Here is a 16,048-nt window from a genome sequence, read left to right as displayed (position 1 = left end):
TGGTATCCAGTAACTGGCATTCAGAAGTATTGCTTTCTCCAACGATGGAGGCAGAGCGTAGCCATAATGGCTAGTAGCCATTGATAGCCCTGTCTGCTATTAATTTGTCTAATCCTCTTTTAAAGACATACAAGCTGGGGGCCACCCCTGCCTTGTGGGGGAGCAAGGTCCGTCGTTTAGCTTTGCACTGTGTTGAAGAAGTCATTTCTTTTATCTTTCCTGAATCTTCCAACAATATGTGTTGTTGCTGTTTGTTAACAAGTGATGGGAGATTAGCTAATAAAGCTTCTTTCCCACCTCCCCTCCTTCTTCCCTAACTAGGAGAGTCTGCCAGCCTCATTATGGAAGAGCACAATGGCTCTGCAGAGAGTCCCCAGCTGAACCAAGGACGGCATGTTGCCATTAAGTGTGGGTGGCTGAGGAAGCAAGGAGGCTTTGTGAAGACTTGGCACACGCGCTGGTTCGTTCTTAAAGGGGAGCAGCTCTATTACTTCAAAGATGAGGACGAAACCAAACCCTTGGTAAGTACAAAGCAAGAGGGTGCAAGGTGAGGTAGATGGGTGGGCAATAAGGGACTGTGGCGTTTGCCCTCCTATGTGTGTGACATCATACCGGGTTCATAGGGAAAGGGTTAACTAATTGTAAAATGACTAACCAATGGGAACCCAGGGGGCAGAGTTAACTTGTATAAGGTATAAGCACAGAGGTTAGTTAGAAGGAGTTAGAGTTGTTGAGAAGTCAGTCTGGAGTTAGAAGAGACAGAGAAGATAAGTCTGTGGCTTGGGCTAGTCTGGTGTGAGAGAGTGAGAGAATATGTTAAGAGGAGTCAGTCAAACAGTTGAGATAATCAGTCAGAAGGTATTAGGAAGGTATAGGCCGGTAAAGAAGCTAAAGTTAAGATACTGACAGGAAGATTATCTGAGAAACCATAAACTTGTTAATGTTTGTAAAATAAACTTCTTGTTTTTTTTGTTTCACTTTTAACAACTGACTGGACTCAGTGTTTTACCAGAGAATAACTGGTTGATGTCAGTGGGGAAGCGAGCACAGTGGTGGAACAGGGATCAATAGACCATTAAACGTCCAGGGACCCTGTGTGATCATCACAGGGACCAACAGGAAAGGGGCGGAAACTTGTTTGAGCTGTTATATGCTCCAAGCACAAGGATGGCTACCAACCTGATTGTGATGTGAAAGCATTTGCCTTTGTAAGAGAGAGGGAGCTGACCCACCCTCTCCTTTGGTCCAGCCCACCCAGAGCATTTTGGTATGGAATTCCATTAGAGAAGGATGTTGGGAGTCTGTCACAGAGAGCTTCTGTGCCAATCTCCAGCGTAAGATTTATCATTTTACAGTCATACCTTTTGTTACGTTTGCTTCAGGTTAAATCTTTTCAGGTTGCGTCTCGCTGCAACCCGGAAGTACCGGAAAGGGTTATTTCCAGGTTTTGTCGCTCGCACATGCACAGATGCTCAAAATGATGTCACGCGCATGCGCAGAAGCAGCAAATCACGACCCGCGCATGCCCAGACGCGGGTTGCGTTCTGCTCATGTTGCGAATGGGGCTCCGGAACGGAACGGATCCCTTTCACAACCAGAGGTACCACTTTACATCTTAATCATAAAACTCCAAAATCTTCTACCACTGCGGGCAGTGGCCTCAAGTCAAAGAAGCAAGAAAGGAAAAAGAAAATGTATAAATTTCTTATGAGTGGGGGTGGTGTGGTTCTGTGTTGCTTCCTAAATAATAGTGAGAAGGAAGTTGGGCATTTATTTTTTTAGTGCAAAGTATAGATTTCAGAGAAGTTCAAGAAGGAGCTGAAGGAGTCCTGATTCTTTGCTAACTGGTCTGGAAGGTTGGATGTCTCCCCCATTCTCCAGCAACCATTGCCTTAATGCAGGGACAGATTTTGGTCTAACATTACATCTCTATGTCTCCAGGGAGATCAGACGTCTGCAATGTTTTGTTTTTTTAAAAAATGATATTTATTAAAGTTTCACAAAGAAAAAATCACATCAACAAAAAAGAAAAATTCAAGAATATAAAGAAAAGTACACAATACAAAATACAAAAAGAAAAGAGAAAAAACAGTTAAAAACAATTCCATCTTTTCATCACTACTTTTACATTTACTTGTTTCCTGGACCTCCTCATACCTCCCTCTTTTGTATTCCAATTCAGTTTGTTAGTCCAGCAATTCCTTTCCCTCCTTTTTAATCCCAGTCCTTAATCTTAATATAATATAACATTAAATTTTTACCTATTAAAAACCAATTTTCCATTCTTTTAACCTTTTTAATCCTAGTCCTTAATCTTAATCTATTTATAACTTTAAAACCTGTACAGCTAGAAGCCACTTAATTTCAATCCAAAATCACTCTAACATTCATTAATTTTGCAATATTTCTGTAAATAATCTTTAAATTTCTTCCAATCTTCTTCCACCGACTCTTCTCCCTGGTCACGGATTCTGCCAGTCATTTCCGCCAATTCCATGTAGTCCATCATTTTCATCTGCCATTCCTCCAGTGTGGGTAGCTCTTGTGTCTTCCAATACTTTGCGATGAGTATTCTTGCTGCTGTTGTAGCATACATAAAGAAAGTGCTATCCTGTTTTAACACCGGTTGGCTGACTATGCCCAGGAGAAAGGCCTCTGGTTTCTTCAAGAAGGTATATTTAAATACCTTTTTTAATTCATTATAAATCATCTCCCAGAAAACCTTAATCCTTGGGCACGTCCACCAAAGGTGAAAGAATGTACCTTCAGTTTCTTTACATTTCCAACATTTGTTATCGGGCAAATGGTAGATTTTTGCAAGCTTGACTGGGGTTATGTACCACCTGTATATCATTTTCATAATATTCTCTCTTAGGGCATTACATGCCGTAAACTTCATACCTGTGGTCCACAACTGTTCCCAGTCAGCCATCATTATATTATGTCCAACGTCTTGTGCCCATTTAATCATAGCAGATTTCACCGTTTCATCCTGAGTATTCCATTTCAACAGCAAGTTATACATCTTTGACAAAATCTTAGTTTTGGGTTCTAACAATTCTGTTTCTAATTTTGATTTTTCCACCTGGAAGCCAATTTTCTTGTCCAAATTATATGCCTCCATTATCTGATAATAATGAAGCCAGTCTCGCACTGCAATGTGTTTTGATGACCAAAAAACCAGATAAAGATATTTAGCCACTAACTTGGTGAGCTCCTGATTATTCCCCAATAATAGAAAATGTATGACCTTGAACTCTGGTTTCCATTTGGGGATGCAGAGTTGATCTAGGTGCTGGTTTTAACCCTTAAAGCCCTATACGGCCTCGGGTGTATAGGCTGTATAGGCCATATGATGTATGGAAGTGAGAGCTGGACCATAAAGAAGGCTGGTCGCCGAAGAATTGATGCTTTTGAATTATGGTGCTGGAGGAGACTCTTGAGAGTCCCATGGACTGCAAGAAGATCAAACCTATCCATTCTGAAGGAAATCAGCCCTGAGTGCTCACTGGAAGGACAGATCGTGAAGCTGAGGCTCCAATACTTTGGCCACCTCATGAGAAGAGAAGACTCCCTGGAAAAGACCCTGATGTTGGGAAAGGTGTAGGGCACAAGGAGAAGGGGACGACAGAGGACGAGATGGCTGGACAGTGTTCTCGAAGTTACCAGCATGAGTTTGACCAAACTGCGGGAGGCAGTGGAAGACAGGAGTGCCTGGCGTGCTCTGGTCCATGGGGTCACGAAGAGTTGGACAACGACTAAACGACTAAACAACAAGAACAACTTTGAGTAGGTACCTGTATAAATATAGATTTTATCATCATCATTATTATTATTTGTGCCCCCTTGGCTCACTGCCTCTGTGCTGTGGAGCCACCTGTATTGCCCTAAATCCAGGGCTGCTTAATGCTTTACAAGCTGTTTTTTACTATGATGAAAAAGCCAGGCATCAGTGTTCTTAAATCAAGTACAGGGGACCTATGGCCCTCCACATGCTGGACTCCACCTCCAGTCAGCCCCAGCCAGCATAACCAATAACCAGGGATGATGGGAATTGTCATCCAGCAGCCTCTGGGAGGCCACAGCTTCTACATCCCTATCTTGAATGAAATTCAGAATTTGGTACCAGACATACAGACATACAAGAGGAGTGTGCACAGCTCTGGGAGGGTTGCACTGTGCCAACCCTTCCCCCTCCTTGCATAACGAAGAATGATAATGCTTTAATATTACTAAACACAAGAGACTCCCCAAAGCTCATGTACTGTTTATTGGTCAGAGAAGAGCTCTCTCTTTCCTCCTGTCCTTGAAGTCTCTTGAGGACTGCTAAGCAAAATAAAAGTGTGATCTATTGAAGAAGCAGGTAAGGTTATAAATAGTGTTTGCTTTCTTGCTCCAGAGAGAAAGCGGTAAGAAATCTGCTAATATAAAAGAGCAAATGAATGCAAGTCAACTCTAGAATGAATGCCGTGATAAGAATGGGTTCCAATTCATTTTTATTTATCCACATGGGAAACGATCCATTCTTAGCATCCACGGTTGTCTTATAGTTGTGTATCCCTCCCTGAGGTTCTTTGCCTTTTGTCCATGTGCCAGCTTCAAAGGTCAAGCATCCAGCCAAAGAGATTGACCAACATTCAGCGCCCTAAAAGTTTCATAATGCAACCGTTGTTTGACTGTCGTTGACTCGCAGGCATTTCCCACTCGCGGCTTTGTTGTGGACTGAAACGGGCAGCTTCCCAATGTGTCTGGGTAGGCAGTGTCTCAATTTTAGAGCTAGGAGGAGGCGGGCAGTGGTGCCACCGCCACGCAACGATGCATTCTTGTGGCCATTTCTAAAATACTTCCAGGATGAATGTTCACACAGAGAGTTTTTGCAGTTGCTTAAGAGAAGAGCTGCACATGAACAAACGCTGCTGGCGTGAAGGAGGAATGTAGGTGTGGCTCACACACATGTTACCAACCATTTTACTTCTCTGCTCTCTAGTAGTGGATTGTGGGGTGGGCAGCAGTGCTCGCTTGCCCATGCCATCACTGCGTACTGTTTGTAAGTAATTTTTATTTGATTTTACAAGTGTAAAATTATAACAATATCAAATACATACTCAGGTTTAGAGATTCTCCTGAATCTCAAGACTTCCCTCCATCCCTTCCATGGGTCCTATTGTCATCTTTTTCAACTGCATATTATTTAATCATCCCTATTTTAAATCTCTCCATAGTATCCGATGTATTTGTTACCTTACAAATTTGTTACCTTATTTGTTGTTAAAATCCTGCTAATGTTTTCATTTGCTTACAGTGGTCTTTTAAATAAATTAGAAATATTTCCTATTCTTTCTTAAAACTTTGGTCTTCTTGGTTCCTGAGCCTTCCGGCCAGTTTTGCAATTTCGGCGTAGTCCAACAGCTTAGTTTGCCATTCTTCTCTGGTAGAGACTTTATCTTCTTTCCACCACTGGGTTAGTAGCATCCGTGCGGCCGTCATTGCATACATAAATTTTTTTCCTGTTCCTTTGGAATCTCAGTACCTACAGTTCCTAATTAAAAAAAATGCTTCTGGTTTCTTTATAAAGGTTATTTTAAACATTATTTTTCAATTCGTTAATTATCAGTTCCCAGAATGCTTTTGTTACCTTACACGTCTACCACATATGATAAAAGGTACCTTCTTGTTCTTTACATTTCCAACAAATATTTGTACTTGTCTTATACATTTTTGCTAATTTAGTAGGAGTCAGATACCATTTATACATCATTTTCATATAATTCTCTTTCAATGTACAACATGCCAAAAAAAATTAAATCTGTTTTCCATAACCTTTCCCAATCAGAAAATTGAATATTGTATTGCCCTGAATATAAGCCGCACTTTCCCTCCAAAATCCGACCTTGAAAACTTAAAGTGTAGCTTATACGGCCGGCACTTTCTGGATCTCCTGCCCTCAGGCAGAAGATATAGAAGCATGGTTAGTCGTACCAACAGGGTAAAGAAAAGCATCTATCCGTGGGCTGTTAGGCTGCTGAATGAAAAGATAACAACTGGGCAACTGACTTTCGGGTTTGGTGGGTGTGAGTCAGTAAATGAGGGGAATTAAGACTAAGAGAGCTGGGGGGGTGCTTGTGTAATCACACTGTTGTACAAGTGACAATAAAGTACTTCAATATTTCAATATATTTGCGACCTTATGGTATGCAGCCAGGAGCATGGCGAAACAGTGCCCGCCCCACACATAGTCTCCTATCCTCCCCCCCAAGGCTGGGAGGGGAGAGAGTGAGGAAGGGGAAAGGCCACAGGCAATGCAGTGCAGTCCCCCCCTCCCCAGTATGCAGCCAGGAGCAGCGAGAAATGGAGCTGCTTGTATTAGGGTGTTTTTTCTTTTTCTCTCCCTCCCTCCAATTTTAAGGGTGTGTCTTATATTCAGGCCAATACGGTATTATGCCCCAAATCCCTTGCCCAGTGCCACCACACCAGTGCTAGTGTGGTGTAGTGGTTAAGAGCGGTAGTCTAGTAATCTGGTGAACCGGGTTCGCTTCCCTGCTCCTCCACATGCAGTTGCTGGGTGACCTTGTGCTAGTCACACTTCTTTAATAATAATAATAATAATAAATTTTATTTATATCCCGCCCTCCCCAGCCGAAGCCGGGCTCAGGGCGGCTAACAACAATCAAATAATCAAAAAATCAAATAATCACACAATCTAAAAATATTTCATTATAAAAATTAATTAAATCAAATTGATGGCAACCAATTAAGCAAAGTTCTGTGCAGGTTGCCAGAGGAGGGAGTCAGGCTGCGCCCTGATCAAAGGCCTGGCGGAACAACTCTGTCTTGCAGGCCCTGCGGAAAGATGTCAAGTCCCGCAGGGCCCTAGTCTCTTGTGACAGAGCATTCCACCAGATTGGAGCCGCAGCCGAGAAGGCCCTGGCTCTAGTTGAGGCCAGCCTAACCTCTCTGAGGCCTGGGACCTTGAGGATGTTATTATTTGCAGACCGTAGGTTTCTCTGTGGGGCATACCAGGAGAGGCGGTCCTGTAGGTACGAGGGTCCTAGGCCGTATAGGGCTTTAAAGGTTAAAACCAGCACCTTAAACCTGATCCTGTACTCCACCGGGAGCCAGTGCAGCTGGTATAGTACCGGATGAATGTGATCTCGCAGCGAAGACCCCATAAGGAGTCTCGCCGCGGCATTCTGCACCCGCTGGAGTTTCTGGGTCAGTCTCAAGGGCAGCCCCACGTAGAGCGAGTTACAATAATCCAGTCTGGAGGTGACCGTCGCATGGATCACAGTGGCTAGGTCAGGGCGAGAGAGATAAGGGGCCAACTGCTTAGCTTGGCGGAGATGAAAAAATGCCGCCTTTGTTATAGCTGTAATCTGCGCCTCCATAGAAAGGGAGGTATCGAAGATTACACCCAAACTCTTAACGGACGGTGCTGGCACTAATTGCACCCCCGCAAGAGATGGGAGTTGCCCCCTCAATCCCATATCGTCCCGCCCCAGCCAGAGGACCTCTGTCTTCGAAGGATTTAACTTCAACCGGCTCCCACGTAACCATCCAGCCACAGCTTCCAGGCATCTGGTCAGTGTGTCTGGGGCCGAGTCAGGATGGCCATCCATCAACAGATAGAGTTGGGTGTCATCAGCATACTGATGGCAACCCAGCCCAAAACTCCGGACAAGCTGGGCGAGGGGGCGCATAAAGATGTTAAAAAGCATCGGGGAGAGAATCGCACCCTGAGGCACTCCACACACCAAGGAGTGGCGCGATGACAATTCCCCCCCAAGCGCCACCCTCTGTCCCCGACCAGAGAGAAACGAGCGCAGCCATTGAAGGACTGTGCCCTGGATCCCCACGTCGGCAAGGCGGTGGTCCAGGAGTTCGTGATCGACCATGTCAAAGGCTGCTGACAGATCTAGAAGAATCAGCAGCCCCGACCCACCTCGATCCAGCTGCCTGCCGAGATCATCTGTTAGGGCGACCAGAGCCGTCTCGGTCCCATGACCAGCGCGGAAGCCGGACTGGAATGGATCCAAAGCAGATGTTTCATCCAGAAACCTACCAAGCTGTTCAGCAACCGCTCTCTCAATCACCTTACCCAGGAATGGAAGATTCGAGACCGGGCGGTAATTGGATAGATCTGAGGGATCTAATGATGTTTTCTTTAAGAGCGGACGCACCACTGCCTCCTTCAGTTCCCCTGGGAATATCCCGGTGCCAAGGGACAAATTGATAATATCCCCCAGGGGGGCCCGCACCTCGTCTGGACACGCTCTAATCAGCCATGACGGGCACGGGTCAAGAGGACAGGTGGTGGGATTTCCAGCTTGGAGGAATCTGTCCACATCGGCTGGAGATATCCGGTCAAAGTGGTCCAATACTGGACCTGAGGACAGTCGAGGGGCCTCCAGTTCCTTTATTGTGTCCAAATTGGCAGGGAGGTCATGGCGGAGCAACAGGACCTTTTCCGCAAAAAAGCTCGCAAATGCCTCACAGCTGTGTGTCAGATTGTTATTTAAATTTGGCTGTCCTTCAAGGGACGTTAAAGACCGAATTATACTAAATAATTGCGCCGGGCGAGAGCTAGCGGATGCAATGGAGGCCGAGAAGTAAGACTTCTTAGCGGCCTTCACTGCCATCTCATAGGTTTTCATAAAAACCCTATAAGATGTTCTTGAGGCTCCGTCACGGGCACCCCGCCATACTCGCTCTAGCCGTCTGAGGTCCCGCTTCATTTTCCGAAGCTCCTCGGTAAACCAGGGAGCCTGGTTTCTGCGGGGTCGCAGAGGGCGCTTAGGTGCGATCTCATCGATGGCTGCCAGGAGCTGGGTATTCCAGCCCTCAACAAGCTCAGTCAATGAGTCGCCAGGGGGAGCAAGGTCCCGCAAGGCTTGACGGAATCTATCAGGGTCCATCAGCCACCCAAATCGGCTCGCCACCTAAGCAGGGTGGGGGTGGAAAGTCAATCCTGGCTTTCAGAGCGTAGTGATCAGACCATGGCACCTTCATCGAAGGAGACATGATCACATCTATACCGGCGCCAAAGATCAAATCCAGCGTGTGGCCTGCTTGATGTGTGGGGCCCGAAACAAACTGGGAGAGCCCTAGTGTCGCCATGGAAGACACCAGGTCCAGAGCCTGTGAGGAGGGAGTGGCATCAGCGTGGAAGTTGAAGTCTCCCAATACCAATAGGTTAGGGAACTCCAAGGCCCAGCCGGCCACTGCCTCCAGCAGGCCTGACAGGGTGGCTGATGGTGCGCTAGGTGGCCGGTACACCAGCCAGACAGCCAAGCTCTCCTCGGAGCCCCACACTAGGTCAACACATTCAATGCCGGGGATCGATGGCGAAGGTAGAGCCCTGAAAGAACAATCTTCCCGGATTAATACTGCCACCCCTCCCCCCCGGCCCACAGTCCGTGACTGGTGGAGGACGGAGAAACCTGGGGGCGCCATCTCTCGTAAGGTAACAGTTACCCCTTCGCGCACCCAGGTCTCCATCACACAAGCCAGGTCGACCCCCTGCGAGGTAAAGAAATCTCGCAGGGTAGCGGTTTTGTTGCCTATAGACCTGGCATTGCACAGCACCAGTGAAGGAGGTGAGTACTCCTTGCTCACCCTACCCTCGTCTCTCGGGATGGGGTGCAGATTGGAAGGGGTACGAGCATATCCGTATCTCGATCCCCTTCGCCTATAACATCTGCCCCCACCGCCATACCTCCCTCGCCCCTCCACGGTAGCAATCCCAAGCCTTTGAAGTCTCTCAGCCTCACTCACCTCACAGAGTGTTTGTTGTGGGGGAGGAAGGGAAAGGAGAATGTTAGCCGCTTTGAGACTCCTTCGGGTAGTGATAAAGCAGGATATCAAATCCAAACTCTTCTTCTTCTCTTCTACTGCGTCAGAGAGGGGAGGTGCTCAAGCTGGTGTGGTGCAAACAGACCATTGGAAGCCCTGGGTCAGCTCTGCCAGCGTTTTTGCACTGCGCTAACCATCACTGCCTCTTGTAGGCATGAATTCAAACTATGCATCATATGTGTGATGGACATACGTGAACCAGGCCTTGGTCTAATAATTCCCACTTTTGAAGAATCAACCATTTTCTTTGACATTGTGTAATGGCCCTATTTTTTTTCAAAATCTCGTCATGCAAAGTTTACTTACTAGCTTCAGCTTCCATCTATGATTCCTTGCAGTTCTTACCTATGTAGGTTTCTAAGAGCTCCCCTGAAATGGTTAAAAATCCAAACCCCGGGAAGCAGAGTAATCTTGGACTCAGTACAATTCACATTCAGTTTACAGTAGCATTAAAAAGCCCCACAGGCTTAAATTTGGATGGGTGCATAAAAATTGTGCGACAAAGCCTCTGAAGGGATGTTCAGTTCCAAAGCGCTGTGATTGTTATGGTACTTAAATGCCACATCTGAATGTTGCATTGGTGACTTGAGCCCACTGTTGATTAAAAGTGCATAATCTGCTCCTAAAATTAATCTGCAGTTCACCAGATGTCCTTATGCGAGGAGCCTGCCTTTTAGGTACAAAGCAGGTTTTACAAGCGCCTCATTTTGGCAAAACATGCACTTTCCATCTAATCTAATTTGCGTAAAAAATTCATTAGCAGGCAAGTCCATTTAAGACATCTGTTAGGAGTTAATGGGGAACAACCACCAGAGTTCAGCTGAGTTTTAATTAAAATAATTTAAAACTTCTAATGGATCTGTAAAATAGAAATTAATGTGATAATTACATTAATTACATGAATCAAAATGGAGCTGGATAGATGGGGAAATCCCTAGCAGCCCTAATTATAGGAGGGCACAGAAAATAAGCTTTCTTGCAGTCATATAGTTCCACTGTATACTTTGGGACTTACTGACACGCAAGTGTGCATCAGATTGCGCCCTCAGGGTTCAATGAAGCATGATTCAGGAGACCTGTAATTTGCATCTTCTGCCTCCTGGAGGATGGGGTATGTGTTCAGGAAAGGGGTTTAAGCATCTCTCCTCTGTACCATTTCCCTCAATTAACACCCCCCCCCAAAAAAAACCCTGCTACTTTTTTCATGGCAGGAAGGGGGAACTTACTTGTACCCATAAGGTATTTATACTTTTTTGTTGACTGAGCAAAACTTCAGGTGAAAGTTTTAGGCAATATCCGCACAATACATTTTAAAGCAGTATCACACCAGTTATGGCTTCCCCCCAAATAATCTTGAAAGCTGTCATTTGTTAAGGGCGCTAAGAGTAGTCTCCCCACAGAGAGAGGTCTATCAAGCAATCCTTCCTCCCAAGGAATCCTGGAAATTGTAGTTCTGTGAGGGGGAAAGTGTGGGATAACGCATGATTTGACACAACATCACCTAACCTTTCTGCAAACATATCAGAATGGATGCTCATTAAGTAGCCAACCCGATCTTATCTCCCCTGCAAACAAATTGGAATGAATGCTCATTAAACAGGCTATCTGGAAATGCATTAAAGTTCACAGGTTCAAGTCTTGCTCGTATTCAACAGAGGGCTGAGGCTAGAAGACTCAGCTGCCTACTTTGCTGTTTAGGAGCTCAGATGAAATCTTAAGTATTCTCAAGCCAACGTCTGCTGTTTCTGGGAGCTTTCCTTGGTCCTGAACAGCCAAGCTACATACTTAAGCCTTGATACCTTCCTTCTGTCACTGGGCAGCTTCTCCTGCAGATCAGTCCCCTTCAGCCTTGCTCTGCCCCCCATGGGCTTTCAGCTTGGCATGAACAAGTCAGTGGAACCCTCTTCCCATGTTGCAAACAATAAATATTCCTCCTGACCCAACTGACAGCCTTGGTGGTGTATTGTGCAGAATACTGGCTTGGGACATGAGGGATTTCTGGTCTGAATTCTTGCTTAGGCATGAAGAAGATAATGGTTAGCCTAACCTACATAGCAATTCCAAGTATGTCTACTTGGAGATAAGCCCCACTGTGTTCTATGGAGCTTACTCTTAGGTAAGCATGTATGGGATTGCCTCCAGATGACACACAAATTATGAATTGTTTAATAATAATATTCTCAATAAGAACCACTGAATAATGATGTAGTTCAGCAAGTTTCCTTGAAAGACCTGTTGCCTCCTTGACTCTGGTGAAAAAATATAATTGAACCCTCCCCACCCACCCCCCATTCACTGTGATAAATGAAGCAACAGTTTGGATGTATGAATAGTAGAGCTCAGAACATTTGCCGAAGGTCACAAATGGAGCTGATTGCCTGCAATTGCAAACCTGCTGGTTCTTTTTCTTATTCTAGTCACTTCTCCTCTTTGAATGTTTATCTTGTAATCCATTTCCCCCCATGGCTTTTGACTCTGTGCATAAAAGCAGTTGAAGGAAGACATTGCTCTCCAAGAAATGCAAGGTCAAGTTCAACATACAGCACACAAGCCAGAGACCCGTTTCAGATTTAGAGCATCTATCTGCTATTGAAAGTGAATTCCTATTTCTGGAAACATTCTGAATCAAAAGATAGGGGTGGAGTGGGACATTCAGCTTTCAACTTGTCATTTATTTTTATTTTTAAAGAAGAAGCATGTTTCTCAAAAGAGAATTTTGCTCCCACCTCCACTCCACTTGTACTTGGAATGAAACCACATATGGTTGAAGGCCAGGTTATATCACTAAACACGAACGTCAGGAAGTGGATGCACATGTTACAGCTGCTCACAGGTTGAAAGAGATGTGTGGCTGCTTCACCACACACCTGGCTTCAAGGTCAAGCTCTGCTCTAGCCAGGTGTGCCACGATTCTGAAAGCTCCAAACACAATCAGGAAGGGCAAGGTCACTTCAGGTGAGAGAGCTGACCAGAATGAGCATGTGGCGCCTTTGGAAATTCATGTGCATCTCCTGCATGATTCAGGGTTAGGGATTTGTCAATTTCATTTTCTTGCTTTTTGAATTTTCATTTCTCCACATTTCCACATTAGCTTCTGATTATTATTATTATTATTTTTAAAAAAGCAAGTCCTCAGGAAACTTTGCCAGTATTTCAGTTGGAATTGATCTTAATATATACATATGCAATTTGCCTGATACATACATTTTTGCAAACAATCCTCCCCATATTATGAATTTTGTATGCTATTTTCACTTAAATGTGCATTTTATGCACTTTCCCTAGCATATGCTTTTCTGTACACATTACTTCGTTGGAAATATGCATTGCAAAAGTCAGAGAAGTGCAAATTTTGAAGGATGACAGTTTTTCAGTTCTTGTCTTGTTTCAGAAACTGTGAAATTCGGTCAGTTTGTTTTTAAATGTTAACTGAATCAAATACCTCTCCTGTCACTATTCAGGGTGCTAAATGTCACCTATAAAGTCCTACATAGCTTATGGCCAGATAGAAATATCAGAGAAATACCTTCTCCCAGTTTATTAAGAATAGAATGAGAGGTTTGGTTCTGACTCTTGTCTCCTAAGGACTGAAGGCAGGATGCTGGGCCTTTGCCCTTTGCTTTCTAAAGCGCTTCTAGTTGAGACCCACCGGAATTTCTGTCTCTGCTCACTGTTTAGAAATGAGTGAAGATCTTTCTCGTTAGGCAGCCTTAGGATGGAGAAAGCACAATTGAAATCTGAGCTCAGGTACAAACTCAAATGGCTCCTCTATGACCTGATGGGGCCACAGCCAAATACGGTGCAAGTGAATAACACTGGGATGGGGAATCTGTTACCCTCCAGATGTTACTGAATTCCCATCATCCCTGTCTATTGACCATGGTTGTTGTGGGTGATGGAGAGTTGTGATCTTACAGAAGTTGTTGGACTACCAAGTTCCTGAACCCTTACTTAAACTGTAGAGAACAGTACGTGCCCTGCTTTACTTTGAAGGGTAAAAAATGAAGTCATAGAATTCCAGTTAGCAAGGAGAATGGGAATCTTGATTGACAGCTCTTAAGAGCCACATAACGTGCAAAGTAAATTAGCTTTGGAATAAAAGAAATAAAGGCAAAAACCTCTTCATGCCTTTTGGTGTTCGGTCATAGAGAGAGGATGTTGCATATTAATGTCATCGCTCCTGAAGCAATCTTTTTCATTCATGGAAGGCAAAGAGAATGTAGTCATAATAAATCTTCTCCGGGGCATTTTGTCGGGATTAGCTTATCCCCTTTTAATATCGGAAAGAGTACAGTGCTTAAAGGGACAAGGTGGTGGGAAAGATGATTTGCTTTCCGAGAGAGAGAGAGAGAAAGAGAGTGAGAGAGCTTGAAATGAGCAATTGCCTGAGAGGCCTGCTAGAAGAAAATGACATTTCTGAACAAAGTATGAAAATTGAGTTAGCCTTTCTGGAGCATCAAGCCAGGTCTTCCGCACTTGGTGTTGATGTTAAATGTTTACCTACACCAGGCAGGCCAGATAAATGAATTGCTGCAGCCATGGCAATCCCTAATGTTCAATTTATAGCTGCTTGGAATGAGGGCACATTTTTCCCCCTTTGCATGTTGACTGCAGCTGCGAGGGATTATGGATGTATTTGATCTCTCCATGGTCGGCTACATTGTAAATGGAAACTGCCACATCATGGTCTCCTGTAGTTTGGCTGCCTTGCTGCTGCTACAGGCAGAAACCAGGACTGCTGAATTTCCCTTCTGTTCTAATTAAACTTTAATGCTATATTTGTATTCCAAAACCAGCACCCAAGAGCATCAGCCTTCCTGTTTGTACTGCTATCAAGTTATTTCCTTCGATTATTATCCCAGCCTAGTAAACAGTTGTCTTGACAGCTGATTCGTATTAGAGGCTGTTATATGTCTGGGCAATGCAAGCTGAAAGTGAGGCCCCCTGTCGTTTGCCCTGGCGGGTGAGAAGGTGATGACCAGCTATGTCTGAAATCGGTCTGGAAAAATGTATTTACAACACATCAACAGGAGACCGGTGAATGTATTTCCATTTACAAAAGATGCAAACCTGATAATACGAAACACAAGCTCTCTTCTCACCATCAGATTGCACCTGCCCCCTCCAGCTTCCATGCATTCAGAAGAACAGGGCCAGGGATCTCAGGTCTGTCTAGTGCCCTAGAAACTCTCCTCCAGACCACACGCCCCTCCTCAGCCATATCTCCCCTCTCCTCAGGCCCAGCTCCACACCAGCCTCGTTTCACAATGTCTTTGAATGCTTTTGCCTGCCTTAAGTGTATCCTTGAATTTCGATAATGCTTCTTGCTTGGATGAAGGATAAGAGAGAGGTCTCTGAGCATGTGCAGAAATGAGCTGTGATGTCAGCTGATGAGCAGGGTTCAATTCTGTGTTGGCTGCGGATGCCAGATCCCAGGAGGGAACAAGCGTCTGCAGCTAAAGCAGCAGGATTTAACCCCCTCACTTGGCAGATGAGAAGCGGGGTTGAAATCCTGATCAGCTTTGCTGTGCATGCTGGTATACAACCAAGGAAGCGGGGGCAATTGGCAGGCCCCCGGCTGGCTCCATCCCACCGGCCGGTGTACCGGACGAACTCCAGTCCTTGGTGCAGCATGAATCAGCAAACCCGAACTTCAAAAGCTAGGGCACGCTCTAATCAGCAGAGAAAACGCTGTGCAACAGAAGTGGCAGGAGAGGCTGTGTGAGCATATTTACAAGCAGTTTATTCAGCGTTGTTGTTATTTAGTCATGTCCGACTCTTCGTGACCCCATGGACCAGAGCACGCCAGGCACTCCTGTCTTCCACTGCCTCCCGCAGTTTGGTCAAACTCATGCTGGTAGCTTTGAGAACACTGTCCAACCATCTCGTCCTCTGTCGTCCCCTTCTCCTTGTGCCCTCAATCTTTCCCAACATCAGGGTCTTTTCCAGGGAGTCTTCTCATGAGGTGGCCAAAGTATTAGAGCCTCAGCTTCACGAGCTGTCCTTCTAGTGAGCACTCTGGGCTGATTTCCTTCAGAATGGAGAGGTTTGATCATCTTGCAGTCCATGGGACTCTCAAGAGTCTCCTCCAGCACCATAATTCAAAAGCAGGAAGCAGGATATCAGGATATTCAGCATACATCAGGACAAAAGGAAAACATGTCCGATCTCCTTCGTGTCCAAAGCAAGACAGTATAAG

The 16,048-nt window shown here is 45.2% G+C and overlaps 1 protein-coding gene across 5 annotated transcripts in view; it reads left to right on the top strand.

Moving 5' to 3' along the window:
• Positions 1–16,048, top strand: part of ARHGAP24 (Rho GTPase activating protein 24) — a 415,666-nt gene that overhangs the window by 139,958 nt on the left and 259,660 nt on the right. For all 5 annotated transcript variants that reach the window (XM_081020795.1, XM_081020796.1, XM_081020797.1 and 2 more), the window contains one exon: positions 322–521. In XM_081020795.1, the coding sequence (XP_080876921.1) occupies positions 322–521 (200 nt within the window). The remainder of the gene's footprint in view (positions 1–321; positions 522–16,048) is intronic.

This window comes from Podarcis pityusensis (assembly GCF_964106645.2).
Source record: "Podarcis pityusensis genome assembly, chromosome: 9".
In the NCBI taxonomy this organism is placed as follows: Eukaryota; Metazoa; Chordata; class Lepidosauria; order Squamata; family Lacertidae; genus Podarcis; species Podarcis pityusensis.
This window is presented reverse-complemented; position numbering and strand designations above follow the sequence as displayed.